Here is a 17,315-nt window from a genome sequence, read left to right as displayed (position 1 = left end):
TTCATTCGGAGAAAGTTTCTATATATAGGGTAATGAGTCTACCTTAGGTCTCTCCGGATTGACTGTTCGTTGAAACAGGCAATTCCTAAACTGGTATGCTGATCCGCTATAATGGAAGTTGGAGATTCTTTTTTGTCCTTCAGTGAGCACCGGGTAATACTTGCCTGCTTCAATCTTTTCTTTGCGACATTGAACTCACGAAGAGTCTGCCAGAAAGCGTCGGAACTACCCGCCCAGTTCCTTCAAACCCATGTGGACAAGTCCCGGGAGACGTTATATTGTCCGCTGTTGATCGCAATTATGCGAGATACTAGTTGCTTATGTTTATCGATTTACGGTCGTTCCTCGTGGTTGCCATGCTTCCACAGTCTTAGCGTCCGGACGAGCCCTAACTGAGCTGAGACATCCAGCTGCAGCTAAATCAACGGACTCATAACTGCTTGAATTGCTCCCCTCGTTTTGGTTTGCCCTGTACGGCCGGTTATAGTAATTTACAATAGGAGGTGGCGTTGGCAGAACCCAATATCCGCAGCTAGAGCAGGGCACAGCAGCATGTATATAAGTCAAAGGATACAATAGAAAAGAACTATCGTCCACCTGCAACAAACTCTCACCAAGGCGCTCTGTATCAAGAATAATGCGCATGTCTCTCTGGGCATCCGCCCTACTACCAGTGGCCTGTGCCACTGCAACATCTCCGTCGATCGGCATCGCTGTCAACGATCTTACGGACGCAAACGTTGCGAACGTTCACCTCAGGTATCCGGACACGGCCCTTGGTAAGCATGTCTCTACCTATGGAGACTGCAACTCCAAAACCGCCACCCACGCATCAAGCACGGTTGCCCGTGTCTCTAGTAGCGCGGCCGCCGGCGACCATATGCGTCTCGTCTGGGTGATCCCCGACGATGCGCTACTGAACGGGTGTATCTCGGCCTGGGATGACAAGGATAGCTTGATAGGCCGCAGTGAGCCTCTTGAGCTTGACGGTATCCAGAGAATCTCGCTTGCAAAACGCGATCGTATTGCGATGACGAATGAGTCTGGGATTGATACTGAGGGGCCGTGGTTTAACGGCGTTGAGCTTCTCAAGAATAGGGAAATTGATCTTGTTGATGTCAAGAAAGCGAAGAGCAAATGTATTTCTCTTTCGTGTTCCGTGCCTTGGAGTAACGTCCACTTTACTGATGATAGGCAGCTATTGGTATTATTGGTGCCGGCATGTCGGGTTTGATGACCTATGTACGCCTCTCGAAGTCTGGAAGGAATGAGAGACAATCGAGCTAATGAGAATAGCTCCTCCTCCACAGCGTGGGATTCACAAACATCGAGATTTCCGAATCCACCGGCCGCGTGGGAGGGTAAGCATTCCATCCCTCATTGTCTTCGAAGCCCTAACAAACTTCGTTAACAGCCGCGTCTGGACCGAATACTTCGACCCCAACCCATGCAACTACCAATACCAAGAAATAGGCGCTATGCGCATCCCCATAACAGCGACCTTCCCACTGGGAAACCAAAGCCTAACCCGAAACTTCACGAACCATGAGATCGTCTTCCACCTAACCGAGGAGCTGAACAGGCTCAACAAGCACGACGAAACCTGGGCGATTGACTGGATCCCGTTCCTCCAGAACAGCGACAACGCGCTCTCCCTGCTTGGAGATAAAAGGAATCCCGATGGCTCGATACCTACTGCGGGCGATGTTGCGAAGAATCCGGCGTTGGGTGCGGAGACTCTGTACACGGATGCTTTGGATGCTTTGAGGGAGAAAGTTAACGAGGTGGAGTTTAACCCGGAGATGATGGAGCTGATCGCGAAGAATATTTACGAGGCGCATAAGAAGTTTCTGGGTATGCCTCTATTCAATTATCCTTTTTCTCGAGTTAAGGCGCCGGCTGACTCTGATAGACGTCGGGCTCAACGAGAGGGGAGGAGACCAGTGGACGCAGACGGGATACGTTCATAATGAATTGGGCTATGATCTGAACACGACTGACCTCGCTGGCCTTCTGACACTGTTGGAGGCCTCAGTTAGGCGACTAGCCGAGGTCATGTGACCACACAACCTCCCTAGTAGGTCGACACTCAGTAGCTAGAGATAATGAAGTGACTTTGTTCTAGCCAACAGGTTATAAGCCCCTAGACTCAGGATATTCCCCTATTTTAAAGTTAGAACAACCCTTTATAATCTATTAGAACCCTTCTATAGTAATTTAAGCACTATTATTGCTTCTAGTATTGCTGTAATAGAGTTTTTAACTATTTCCAGGGCATACTATTGGGTTAAGCCAATAGGATCCTATATTAGTTGATGAATTAATAATCCTACAAGCTGCTAAAGAAGGTTTAGTTGATTAGCAATAGCCAACATGTCAAATACTAGTTAGAATACTGGAAATCCTACTATTGCTAATTAAACAACATGCTAGGGCTATCTACTTCCCAAGTCTCTAAGCAAGAAGCTAGAAGGCATACTAGACTACTTAGAAGGCAAGGAGGACTTTAAGGACTAGAATTAGCATGTATAGTTAATCCTACAGGCTTAGAATCTAGATTAGCTAATTAATAGTACTATTCCATGTCTAAAAAACAATAATCTAAATTACAAGCATTGAGATAATATATCAGCCCAAGTAGCCTTATAGCTAAAAAACCAAGTATCCAAGTAGGTTACTAGATAGCTACAAGTATTAGAACTAAATTTAAGGCTTATAGATAAGCTTTATAACTAAATAAAAAAGATTATTATTAGCAAAGAGACTATATAATATAGAATTATGGGGATTAAAGCTATAATAATAACAAGAAACTAATTTAGAAGTATTATAGAATATATTAACATGTACAAGAATACTAATACCATGGTAGACTATATAGGGGTTAGTATTAGCTTATATCTTGCTATTCTTGCAGCCTTTTATAACCTTTATAAGAATCTACTAAACTAGATCCTTATCTAGTAATGTCGTTGACGGTAACACTGCCGGATCAGGGCAAGCGCGCTCCCGGCTCTGTCCCAGACAGCACCCGAAGCAGGCATGATTGCTCCCTGAGTGGTCTAAGAGTGCTCCTGGATCTCCCAAATCTAATCAGGCAGTATTGGGCGCCCTACTTGCTACTTTTGAGAAAGTTATAAGTACCCTAGCTGCCTTCTTAACTTTTTTCTTTCTTATTTGTACCTAGTCTATCCTTCTTAACCAAACTTTTGCTTAGCTCTCTTTTTAAATAAACTACTAATACTATTACTAGCCAGGTTTTTGTCTTGTACTACCCCTCTTAGGTACTATAAAGATATTACTATAACCTATTTTAAAATACTATATTTATCTATACCTGTATAACTTGATTATAATTCTCCTGGATCTTCCTCTCTTGTAGCTTCCCTAATCAAAATTAGTTATATATATTATTATATAAATACAGGCTTGGAAATTGTGCTTTATAATTACCCTAAATAAATAAATACCTAGTTACTTCCTGCTCCCCTTTTATCCAATTCTAGGCTTATAGTAATTAGCTTGCCAATAGTTTACATCTAGCCACCCTATATAACTTACTAGGATGCCTACTAATCTTTAAGATATAGAAACAATGCCTTGTCTTCTAACCTCTCTTAATACTATTTTATAGTAGTGCTTGGAGGACTACTTGTAAATTCTACTCTGCCCTAGAGGGGGTAATATCCCTAAATAGAACACTACAGATTAAGGGAACCCGACTTTCGCTTGTAAGTTATCACAGACACTAGGAGCATTTTCCTATAACAGCTTGGACCGGTCGTCAAAGGCACCAACCTGATTGCAGCAAGCTGGCAAAGGGAGCTCGCTTGTTTTGCCTCGCCCAGGTAATGCCTCCGAGAGTGCAACACTCCTTGACTGAGTGGAACCTAGCTTATGTCTTTGTGCTGTCCCTGTGCATGAAGAGCTTTTTCCTGTACTAGCTTGGATTAGCTAACAGGGTCCTTGATGTATTTAAAAGCTGCAAGCCTGCTTAATATTCTCTAAGAAAGAAATAGCTCTAAAAATAATATACTACTAGACTTATAAGATATTAAGGGTATAAGGTTACTGGGTTATACTTAGAGGCACGTGTATCTCTCCATGGAACTTAGAAATAGGAATCTAACTTATATATACTATTCTTGTTAATAAATACCTGCTATACTATCTTTAGATAGTAATAATTTCTCAAGTTATCTACCTATTATCCTTGGCTACCTTTTATATCATAATTCTACTTCTTCCTATAAATATTGTACCTACTAGCTCTAGAAAGCAATTTTTATTATAGATATAGTAAATCTTGATTTCTAAAGGTTCTAGAAGCCAGAATATACTAGTAATAGAGAGGAAAGGAAAAGTTCCATAGCTATAATTATCCTATTATTATTATAAGTTTACTAGATAGTAGTATTATTACCTGACAGGTCAGGTCTTGGTATCTCTACTAGATAGATTATATAATTAAAGGATTATATATCTAGTAAGGGAGCTAACCAGGCCTATAAATTATTCTTTACTAACAGGCTAACCTTTTACCTTTAACAGGGTTTACTTATAATACTACTTAAAATAAATATCCTAGGGTAGTCTTTTTATCTCCTTGCCTAGGTATAATAATTTTTCTAGAATATTCTTAGGAAGTTGCTCTATATATATCTCCCTAAATAAATAATATTATTTTAGTTACTAGTTTGGATGGACCCAGGTCCAGGAGAGTTTTTAATATATTTACTAATAATAATAATAATAACAAGAGTAGTCTTAGTAGTTAAGCTAAAAGTAGCCATATACTTTGTCCTAGAAAGCAATAATTAGAAGAACTAGTTATTAATCACCCTTTGGGGCATCTTTCTACCTGCCCTGTAATATCAAGGTAGATAACTGTATAACATGATAATAATAGCCACCTAATCTTAGGCAACCTTCCCTAAATATCTAAGAAACCCTTAGGGGATAGCCTAGATATGCTTAAAAAAGTAATCTAAACCCTTTTAGGTATTATTAAAATAGATGCCTGCCTTATCTAAAACTCTAATACTACCAATAATACTACTTGTTATAATCTAAGTATATTTAGGAAAGCTTTTAGCAAGCTATAGCATGCCTATAGAATGGTTATAACTAGGATACTAGTAGCAAGAATTATAGCTAAATATCTATCAATCCTAGTCTAGAAACAGTCTATAGCTAGAAATAAATATAGCCAGGATCTATAGCACCTGGCTAATAATAAGAAATTTTTATAATTAAAAGGGTATAAACAACTTCTATAGAACTAGATCTTCTACTAATTTCTTAAAAGGATGCTAGATACTATCTAAACATGCTACTATACTTTACTATAGCCTGGAGGAGCTACTAGATTAGGCAAGGGTTATCCCTAGGCACACAACTCTTAGTCTATATCTTAACAAGCCTGCCTATAATACTTGGGTTCTACATGTCTTTATACTTCAAGTTTAACAGGATCTAAGTCTAGGGTTAAAACTATTTTAGAGAGCGCGTGAACTAGATATACTAAACATCTATTATTACAAGAAATTAAGAATATCAACCTCTAAATCTATAGCCTTTAAGGTTAAAACATAGGATTCTCTACCTATTTCCTAAAGTAAGAGAACCTGTCCTCTTGACTGTTGGCTCCCCTTTAATATCATATTATTAGAATTAATAGTTTATTATTATTATAGTATCTATTATCCAAGTTGGCAGTATTATACAATCTCTAGTTTTCTTTAATTATCTCCTTAAATAGTTAGTATACTTACTCCTAAAAGGGATAAATATGCTCTAGCTAGGAATTCCTATAAGAATTTAAGAGTATAAATATTATAACTTTTATAGCTATATATATAAGCCCTTGGTAAGGTTATAGTGCTACTTCTTAAATAGTATATGCCCTGGGCTATATATGCTTGTTAACCATGGCCTTGCTCTTGGTTCTAATAGCTAGCCTATTTATTATATTTTATATTAGCTAGCCTTACCTGTATTTATATAACCTTAACAAATACTATCTATTATACTACTAAATATAATCTAAATAGCTATTAATTTATATTACATATACTACCCTAATACTATCTAGTTAATAAATACCCCTCTAGAATAAAGTATACAAGTACTTTAAAGTCTGGCCTGAAGCTATACACATAGGGAATACTTTAAGTACAATTATTATTAGATAATGGTATTATACTAATTTTATTATTATTATGTTATAGAAATATCTAGAATAGAAAGTAGAAATCTATTACTATATTAGGTACTTGATTAGAGCCTAAGGCATGAATTTTAAGAGGTATATAAATATAGTTATAGTATAATCTATTTATTATTCCTATACTATCCTCCTATATCTAGAGTTTTAGATACTTCTCCCCCTAAATACTATAATAATTATATTTAAGCAATATAGCCTATGAACTTTTACTCCCCAATTTTTCCTAAAAGAGACTTTATGGCTCTTTATAGCCTTATAAACAGACTAAGTTTCTATATTTTTTAGCTAGCTCTTCTTGTTTTCTAATATTAGCTGTCAAGCTATTACCAGGCAAGTTAGTTTCTGAAGTTGCTATACCGCCAAATTATATATATAAAGAATTCAAGAATTTTAGTAGCTTAAGTCAAGAAAAACATTTTAATACTATGTACAAGACCTTGCTAAAGCTAAAGGCCATATCTTTATTATGTCCTAGCCTTGATCTAGCTCTTACCCAACTTCCTCTAGAGTATAATTACTTAAGCAAGAAAGAGGAGGAGGACGCTGTTTATTAACTGAGTGATTTACAAAAGAAGTGGGCTTTATTGGAGGACAAACCAGATACAAAACCCCAATGGCCAACTCGCGAACGGTTGTATCATGAGCGGACTAGTTGGGATGATAAAGATATCTGTTGGAATTCGGGCGAATCACAATTCGAACTTTGTTTTTACGATTACCTCCACCAGTCTCTACTTGGCTTGGCCGACCGCATTTTTTCACAGCTTCTTCAATACCGCCTTACTATCTTTGCGCAAAGACAAATACACCCCAAGAATGATGGTGATAAGTGTTGCTGGGAAGTAAAATTTTCACACTCTGACAGTATTAGTATACTAAGGCTCTGGGACAGCAGAGGTTATCCAAAGGTGCAGTTCGGCGGTCTTGTGGAATCTCAGAAAGATGCCCTCCAGCTTTTGGGTTTATTGGTTGACTTGGAGTTTCCCCACAGCTATGGTGGTTTCATAGCCAACACAGTTGGTTGACCTTTACAGAGGTGTGCACCAGTATCAGCAGCTTTTTGTTCCTATACAGACAAGGGATTTGCATCGTTCTACTGTTGTTAGGCAAATTTCATTATGAAACAATTTAGTTTATCCTATGTCAATGTGCCGCCCTACAACTAGTGGCTAAAGAAATTGCACATCAATAGCCAAGGTACCGTTGCAAATAATCGTGCGGTCAATGCTTTGTTGCGCGGTGATCCGCTAGCGAGCTGGACTCGCAGATCGTATCTCGCTCTTATCCATGAAGAATGCAATGACTAAACATGTGTCTTTTCATTTCCGCTTTTTGAGGTGCTGTACAGTACTTACAGTGCTCGAAGCTAGTGTGCTAATCTGAATATTCGACAGAAGTTCTTGCTAAAGTTGAGCTTGTGGACATGTCGTGCAGAGTTAGGTAGACTATTTCGGAAGTAGATGTCAATTGAAAATTGCACGATTTTGTTTCTTCTTTAGCATTTCACTCGATCTACTTTCTAATCGCCCTCTGAAATAGCCCGTTCTCCAGCTTGTCCAGGGTTCAAAAGTGGGCCAGCTACCTTTTGGCCGTCCCGATTTGTATAGAGCCTACTACACCAATCCAAATCGTACAAACACAGCAGGAAAAGTCATTTTTACGCAAACTATTCTGATTCAATACGTAAAGATACATTAGCCACATCCGTGATGCAACAGTGTTCCACGGACTTAAGATTATGGCGGTTAAAAAGAGCTGCCATGCGGAAACGATGCAGTGTGGTGGAACTACGGGATGGACGGATTGGTCAACGCGAGGTTCAGCATGAATGAACAATAAAATATTTAACCATCTCCTTGTAGTGGCCGTCTATTCGTTAGGCGGATGTAGCACTGTTCAGCTTTAATCTTGATACTGTTTCCAGCACAAAATAAATGCATTAATCTGGGCGTTGAGATGAATCTAACTATGCCTCAGCATTTGTGTTATTTCTGAAGAAGTGGCTCAACTATATGAACCTGAATTTGTCCCATTGCATCGCTAACTAGGCTGATCCTGGTCTTCTCAGCGGCGTCTCGGAAGGATAGATACTGGGGGGGTACTCAGAATAGATTACTCGAAAATGGAGGAGTCAATAAGCTAGCAGCTACCCCTTCTTCCAGCTCCTTGCCAAGCTGGGATACTGGGCCACGAATGTGATCAAGAGTATAGAGGTGTTTGGTGATGATTAGTGCTTAGCAGTGAATATGTCCATGGTTTTGTCTACAGATATTTAGTCCAACCATAGTTAACATAAAGCACTACAATACTATAGGCTGTATAATATTGTTGATTGAACATTAGCAGCCACTAATAGACCATTTCCCGAACTTTGTTATAACACAGTATTATGTTAAGACACACGGTTAATTAATATATGTTGGCGTCAACAATTATCCTAACAGTTGTATATTTTAACCAAATAATGTCTTTCCCATTCTCTAATAATAATTTTGAGGTTATAACAGTTTATGAGAGCAACTTGATATGCCCAAGTAGAGTATATGCCCACCTGAAAGGAGCAATACCAGTTGATCCTCATGATCACCATGAAGAGCCAGGTGAACTCAAACAATTTTAACCAACTAAAACATCAAATAGAACTATTACAGGATTTGTTGTATAGATAGAGCAATTTACTTTGTCTTTGCCAATAGAATATACAACCATAGCAGTTCTACGCCAAGAATAGATACCAAAGGTGGATATGTTTTAACAAATAGAGTAGAGCTTGCTGAATTTTATACATACAGTATATTTCTACTAAAAAGAAGAAAACAGGAAGATTATTAAGATAAGGCTATATATACAAGCAGGAGCAATATAAAGTCAGATTATATCCTTAAAATCTACTTAGTTTTGGGTAAATCTAAAACCACTTCCTTGCATAATATTATCCAAGAAAGGTAGTTATAGTATAATATATCTATTAGATTAGTATAACTTCAGGTAACATATATAAAAAACTTAGACTCTACTTTTAAAGATATATATCTTAGGCTATAGGTAAGCTAAGAGCAGAAATAAATTACTATATCTTACTTATTTTCATACTCTATAGTATCCTAGTCCTAGGGGGAAACCTTATAGTTCGAATCTATAATAACCAATGTTCTATCTATGCTCAAGATGTGGCAGGATATACTAGCTATTCTAACCCTATTAGTTTGCTAGATGGAGATGACTATTATATGAATATAACCTCATCAATGTATATTATACTATTTTGCTAGTTACTCACAAGCACCTTCAGGTTTGAGCCTCGCTATTGATGGCACTCAACAGGGTTAGATTTATACTTGGGCTAATATATGCTACACCACCTTTATATTACTCTACCTAGATGGTTCTATTTTTTTCTCAAATAGTAGGGAAGACAATTATATATGTAATATTAGAGAATACTTTATAATTAACTAGAGTTGTACTGCTACTAAAACAGCATTAACCCCAAGATAAGTATTACCTTAGCTATCCCCTATAAAGACTCTCTTATATCACTTATCTCTAACATATGCCATTACTAGGCCTAATACACTTACTAATCTCTCTATCTTCTTGCTAATAGATGCTAGTAGACTAGTTAACTTATTTTGCATGTTTTAGACCAGGTAGAAGTTAATTTTTACTCTATCTATTAGCTATAGCACCAAAACAATCCTATATCTCTTTTATTAGGATGATTTTGTATAATATAGGCAGCCTATAATCAGCCATTATCTTAGCATTAATAGTAGCAAGAACAACCTATAGATCTCTATTTACTTTACAACAACCTGTTTGGGCTATAAGAGCTGGCCACTATATAATGCTAATAGTTACTAGCATTAGTTTCTTGAAATACTCAACAGCGTACATGTATCAAAATCCACTTATTAACTTACTTTGCTAAATAGCCCTGGATTAGTATAATACAAGGAACTATAAAACATATAGTAGCAGCCTAAGAGAGGGTTATTTAGTATTTAACTTAACTTAAAGCCTTGCTAGCCTAAATACTGCTAACTATTTTATTTTGATGCTTTAGGTCCATGAATTAAAGGCTGTTAGCAAAAACAAAGATATTAGAATATACTAGAATCTAGGAAGATTCAAATATACAATAATAGATAGTACCATCCTTCTAGAACTAAAAGGTACCTATACTTGTTAGTATAAGAATTTCCTAGTATAGCAGGAGGTTTACAGTATACTAGAAGGAGGTAAATACACCTCTTTAATAGCCCTACCTAATAAACTAGGTATTTTATAAACTTTATACTGCCCTTGCTTGCTCCATAACTAATCTTAAGGAAGCCTAGAATTCTATTTTAATTAGTATAGTAGCATGTACCTTCTTCTTCTTAACAAAAGAGACATAGATTTATTTTTCTAATCCTAATTACATGCTTTCCTAGAGCTAAATAGCTATATATATTATCCTAAAAAAGTTAAAGAATGCGCTTATACTCTATATCACGTGTTACAGGGACAAGGCATAGCATCACAGCCCTGCTATTTAAACTTATATCCACCCTTTAAACAGTGGCTCTATACTTCAACCTTCCATCCATTTCAAATGTCTTTAGACATTTCTGTTTGATCTTGCTGGCCACCGCCCAGAATCGCAAATTCACCACAAAGGACACTATCAACAAGCTAATGCAACCTCTCTGGCTCGTCGACCAGCGGCCCTGGATTTGTCTGCTCAATACTGCTAATTAATCTGCCTACTGAACTTCTCTTGAAGATTTTCAGCTACTTGGGGAGTCTGGATGACCTTCTTTCTACAATACACACCTGCCGACGCTTTTTCGAAATCTTTAAACCGCAACAACAGCCATTGATTCAATCGACTTTCGCTAGATATACATGCCTGAAGTCCAAACATGTTATTTATAAGGCGCTACTACAGCTCAGACAGGTTATTCAACGCAATATTATACAGAGAGAGGTCGCACAATCTATTTTCGAAGCTGCATGGAGACTTTTCAGACGCAAAGGTCAAGAGGGGTTGCTTATTCCTTATGGAAGAGCTCTAGCAAGGTCTTTTGTCTTGAATAACCGCGAGTCTGATGCTGTCAGTCTTCTGCGACTAATGCAAGGCGGGTTGCCACCATTTGGGTGGTCAACAAAAAGACTGCCACAGCCACCGCTTGTGGTGAGATATAGCAAGCCATATCGACCAGAGGCATACCCGACATACTCCCATCACGAACTTCAACGTTACAGCCCCATATGCAATCAGACCACGAACAGTATGGAAATTCTTGCTCATAAGCCCCAAGCATCTATCCACTGCTCAGGAGGGGCGATATTTCAGTGCCTGGCCAGGAACGGGTTTAAAAGGATGGAGCTGAGGGATTTTAGCATCTGCTATGAGGGGCTGTATAAACATTAGTAGCTAATGAATTTACTGCCTTGATTACGTATTAGTCATTACCTGTAGTTAACCAGCCTGGTCGATTGCCAACCAATTTGTGTCTTGGCTGCCGCATTTCGTTGAACCATCGTGACTCTCTCAAAACAGTGCTGGATAGGCTAGTCCATATATATTTTAGAGCCAGGAAGATTATTTGACTGGAAGACGCGCGCTTCGCATGCTACGGCCCTAAAATGATAGACGGAAATAATAAATGAAGACGTTCGTAGTGTGATGTGGTAAAGTTGAAAAAGAAAAGCCCAGAACCTCCAAAACGGGTCTTGCTTGCCCTTGCCTAATTCTATAGAACATTCATCACTCCATATTATTTTGGCCCAGGGATCAAAATCCCAATTCCCATAAGCAAGAGCCCATTCCAAATGCTTAGTTGCATGTTCCTCTGTTAATTCAGGCCTTTTTAAGCCCTCCAGTACCCATATCCTGACTCATTAAGGATTCGAAGAATAGTCTGGTTTGAGGCGCTTGATCGACTTTGACAGTGAATATCTTGATTAAACAGATCGGATCAAATTAAGCGTTTAATTCTTTTGCCAGCATCATACTTGAAGACTTTTCGTCTTCCTTTTCGATATTTTGAATGGCCGTTGTTGCATTCCAGAGTTTTATTGATTGTGGACTGCACAGGTGATTTAGGTACTTCACCAATTTTCGAGTTAGACAGACTGTTCAAATTTAATCCTGCGATAACACCACGGGCAAATGGACTTAGCTCAGTTCCATGCCATGTATTCTATTAACGTCAAAGGCCCCTAGAGGCGTTGTGGGGTTGTCATTTGGATTTTTTAGAAACGGAGGGTCTACGCGTCGCGCGCGGGGCGCGGAAATCGAACAGAGACTAGTGCTATGACTGTATTTTGAGGCTCTTTGGATAGTAAAAGGGGAGTGGGGCAATGTGGCCTTGAAGATATCTGCCAAATTTTAAATTTCTTTATTAATTTAAGGTTTCCCCTAAGCATAGGACAGTAACTAATTGACCTATTTAGACTAGGTTAACTTATACACGGACCTTATAGTTTATGGCTAACTTCCAAGAATTATATAATGGATTAAATTAATAGATAATCCACTACCATCCACATTTCCTCTAACTAGAGCCTATTCCTTCTGCACTAATTGCAAGCACCTGTATTAGCAATAATATATACTAGCATAGATAATAGAAGCATTCCTTATGTTAATAGGGCTTAGGTATAAATTTCCATCTACTATACATGTACTCATAGTTATTTTTAAGTTCTTGGATAATTCTTGTAACAAGAATATTTTATATTATCTAAGTACTATATCCTATATATAGTTATATACAGATCTAGTCTAGTAATATATTATAGAACAAGGTAGAAATATTATTCAAGTTCCTAGGTTATAAAAACCTATAGTCTTCCCAAAACAAGTATATATACTATTACTTAAGCATGTTAAGAGAATACTTATAAATAAATTATTCTATTTATAGATTAGCCCTTTTTAAATAGCTACTATTAGGTTTCCTGTTACTATAATTACCTATATAGGTATTAGAGTCTTTATTAATACTATTATCTCTATCAATGTTATAGTCTCTATTGCCATTAATGTTTTTGTCAACATTGGGGTCTCTGTCAATGTTGGGGTCTCTGTCGACGTTGGGGTCTCTGTCGACGTTGGGGTCTCTGTCGACGTTGGGGTCTCTGTTGATGTTGGAGTCTCTGTCAATGTTGGAGTCTCTGTCATAGTTACTAGTTTATCATAGTAAAGCGTGCCATCCCAGTTGCTAATAAATTCGTCTATATAATAATAAGGATATCAGGTAGTTAATATTACTATATCTTAGTATATAAACTACAGGATAAATCTCTTACTTAGATTAAAACCCTTTATAGCCTGGTTAATTATATATATTGCCTTGTAAGTTTTAAAACTATATCTAGTAGGATTAAGGATGCAAGCATCCTAAATATATATACTATTCCTATAAGGCAAGCATGTATTTAAATCTATTTCCTATTTTAGCTAATCATAACTGTTATTTTTGCATGAAATCTTTAAAGTAGTACTTCCTAGTAATATATTAGAGTCTTTACATGTTTTAGAAAACTATTTAGTAGCTTCTAGAGTAATAAAAAGAGCAGGGTTAAATAATAATATATATTTTAGCATGAGTATCTTTAAGATAGGAATATTTTATTATAAATAAGGTAGAAGAAGTAGTTTATAAAAAAAAATTAACAATATAATATTAATAGACTTGAAAATAATAATTCTATTAATAAAGATTAAACTAAGTCTCTACTTTATATATATATGCTAGTATGGCTAGAAATAATATAATCTTTATCTAATATATTTTGTTTAATAATAGCAGCCCTTGGTTTAAAGGGACTTTATACTTAATTTGGATTATTAATTTCAAGCTATATAATAAGTTACTAAAAGTATATTAGGATTTATATACCCTGCAGGTTCTAGTAGCTAAAATTCTAGGGATATAAAATACAAGGCCTGAAGTATAATATATAGTATACTAGCTATAAGTATTACTTTTACCAGGAGCTTTGCTTTTAAAAATATAGTATTACTGTTAAAATCCTTTTTAACTATTTTACTAAGTTTATCCTGTTTATTTCTTTAAGAGGAAGTAATAGATGTGGACTATAGTAACTTAAAAGTTATTATAGATATTGACAGGCAAGCACCAAGACCAGCTAGATGATCTTTTAGTCTTAGCCTGCAGGACTCTACTGCACCTAGCATCAATAACACGGCTAGAGTTGAATTGATAAAGGGAACAATTTTCTCTATCATCCAGTAATTATGATACAGTAATGCCTGAATTCCTTAAAGTCTCTGAAATCGAGCTCTACTTTACCGCGGAGGACATCACCCCTCAAGATCACCAGATAATTTTCTGTGAGTGTACAGTATGCATAGTTGTAGTACCTGTATATTGGTCTTGTTGTATTTCTCAACTAGGCTAAAATATAAGTCCATACCTAGCCTAGTATGTTGTGGTTTAGAATCCAGCTCTTATTATAGTATATAGTATGGTTATTCTTTCTTCCCTTATCTTCCAAGGCCTTAAAAAAGTAGTTTAGCTATCTCTAAAAGGAATAAGCTAATAAAATATAACTAAGTCTGCTTAAACATGTAGATACTCATGTTATTCCTTTAGGAAGTAATACTAAATAGTTAGATAGAATAATACTAGTCTTCCTAGTTGCTTTCCTAGCCTCCTACTATTTATTAGTAATATTTAATACTTCTAAGATATTATCCTAGTTAAAATTTATTTTATAATTATCTTCTAGGCTAGCTATATAGGTATATTGTTAGATTTAGGGTCCGCCGATCGATCCGTAGGAGAACGCCTAAGGATATTCTTGACAGGGTAAAGAGAATATAGAACGTTTGGGTCAAACGAAGTATAGAAAGAGGCAGATGATCTAAAGCAATTGGTAAACAATAGGTGTATTGTCAATCTGGTTATAACAGACAGTAAACAAAACTTCTAGGTACAGGTAATGACAGTCCTTATATATCCATTCCTGTAGTATCCTTGAGTACTGCATGATACTCACATCAGAGCGCCTGTTCTGTTGTTTCCAATCATATCAGATTGCCTGATACTACTGTGGTCCAAGTTAGCCCTAGCGTCATATCGCCCGATACGACCGGGTCGGCACATCTTTCATCCATTGCGCTGCGGCCTGGCGCTGCAGCACAGCAGATCCATTGGCTGTCAATGTCCGAGTTCTCTGACATATATATTACTTTTATATAATAGGGATATACTATAACTCAAGCACATGTATTTACTATTTTCTTAATCTTAATTTTACAGGCAGGGGTAGATTAAAAAATAGATAAAAGGGTTTCTCTATAATTAATAGCAGGATTTATATAAATTCAAACTTGTTTAGTATAGTTTAATAAAAGTAGCATGATATAAAATTCTAGATTATTAATACTAGCTTTATTATTAGTAGGGGGACTACCTTAAGATATTAAGCTAAAGTAGAATATCCAAACAATCTAATAGGTAGAAATAAATAAATTATAGTTTTCTATAACTATAGTAATAACTTACAATAATTATTAAGATTAAAATAGAGCTAGTAATAGTAACTTAGCAGGAGGTCTTATTTCTATAAACTAAGTTATTTACTAATAAAAAATTAAATATAAATATAAGTAAAAGGTAGCCTATAGCCTGGTATTAATTATTACTATAGTTAAAATATTTAAATTACTAATAATAAAGTATATTATAATACTATAGCTTTGCTATATATTAGTACCAAGAATAATAATTAAACTAATAAAATAAAGGAGCAAGTAGGCAAGGCTCTATTATAAGTAAGTTAGGTAGCTAACTTGAATACTAGTAATAATAGATAAAATAAATATTATTAACTATCCAACCTAGAAACTTATCTAATTAGAGTATATTATAGTTATAGTATTATATTAAGATAGGGCTTTAATATTTACTATAGCAAGAAAGATTATAGAAAATGTAAAAGGGCTATAAAAGATATTTTTTAAAAAGCCTTTTAATATTTTTCTCTAATAAACTATAACTTTAAGAAGATAGTATAAGAATTATATATATAAGTAATTATATATGTATTAGGTTTTAGCCAGGAAAATAATTAGTCTTTTAAATATTCTAAATCTTAGTAGGTATAATATTATAGTATAATTAGAGTTTGAACTATCTACTAGATAGTTAAAGGATAATTAGCTATAAGATATATAAAAGCTTAAGCCTGCTTAACTTTTCAAGTAGAAGAATAGAGTAGGCTTAAAAGTATAATTATTATTTAAGCTATTTAAATTTTTAACTTATGTTAAGTAATCTATCTATTATAATAAAGCTTTTAATCCTATAATAGCTTATATATTTTTTACTATACTAGAAAAAATAAAATTATTTATTTATTATCTATTAATATTAGTTCCTTAATATATTTATAATTAGTAATATACTTAATTATTAATCTATATCTATTTACTATAGCCTATTTAAGGGCTATTTACCTATAATAATTGTGATACTTAAAAACTATTTAATTATCTTGGAGTAGCAGTCCTACTATCTTAAAAAAACCTTTTTTTATAGCTACTAATAGTATGGTCTGCCCTTTAATATCTCTAGTATTAATATCTAAATAGCCATCCTTATTAATAAGTATCTTGGTAACTTTAATATACCCCTTTACTATTAAAATAAATAGTAGTAATACTTTCCTATAATCTTAGTTAGGATTTATTTTCTTAGAGGCTAAGAGCTGTTATACTATAGTAATATAGCCTTTCCTTAATACTAAATATAAAGATAATAGCTAATTATAATTAACCCTATTTACCCAAATATCTTACCTGGTTAAGAGTAATTTAATAATTTTTATATTTCTATTTTTGGCTATATAGCTTAGTAGAATCTACCTATTCAAGTCTAGTAAGTTTGGATTAATTTTATTGTGTTAAAGGAGGTATTTAAAGATATTTATATTACCCTTCTTAATTATATTATAGAGAGCTATAGTTAAGATATATATAATATTAATATCTAGATTATCCTTGGCAAGAAGCCTCTTAGCTATTAACCTATAATTATAATATATTACTAGCTAGAATAGGATA

The 17,315-nt window shown here is 35.3% G+C and overlaps 1 protein-coding gene across 1 annotated transcript; it reads left to right on the top strand.

Annotated features, from left to right (window-relative positions):
* Nucleotides 1-1,155: 1,155 nt before the first annotated feature.
* BJX67DRAFT_368197 (uncharacterized protein) lies at nt 1,156-1,981 on the top strand. Its single transcript, XM_071030610.1, has one exon. It carries the CDS (start codon nt 1,287-1,289, stop codon nt 1,968-1,970), a length of 684 nt encoding a protein of 227 aa, XP_070880580.1. The 5' UTR covers nt 1,156-1,286; the 3' UTR covers nt 1,971-1,981.
* Nucleotides 1,982-17,315: the final 15,334 nt, after the last annotated feature.

Source organism: Aspergillus lucknowensis (genome assembly GCF_044049455.1).
Source record: "Aspergillus lucknowensis strain CBS 449.75 chromosome Unknown BJX67scaffold_89, whole genome shotgun sequence".
Taxonomy (NCBI): Eukaryota; Fungi; Ascomycota; class Eurotiomycetes; order Eurotiales; family Aspergillaceae; genus Aspergillus; species Aspergillus lucknowensis.
Note: the sequence above shows the minus strand (reverse complement) of the source record. Positions and strands in the feature narration are given on the sequence as shown.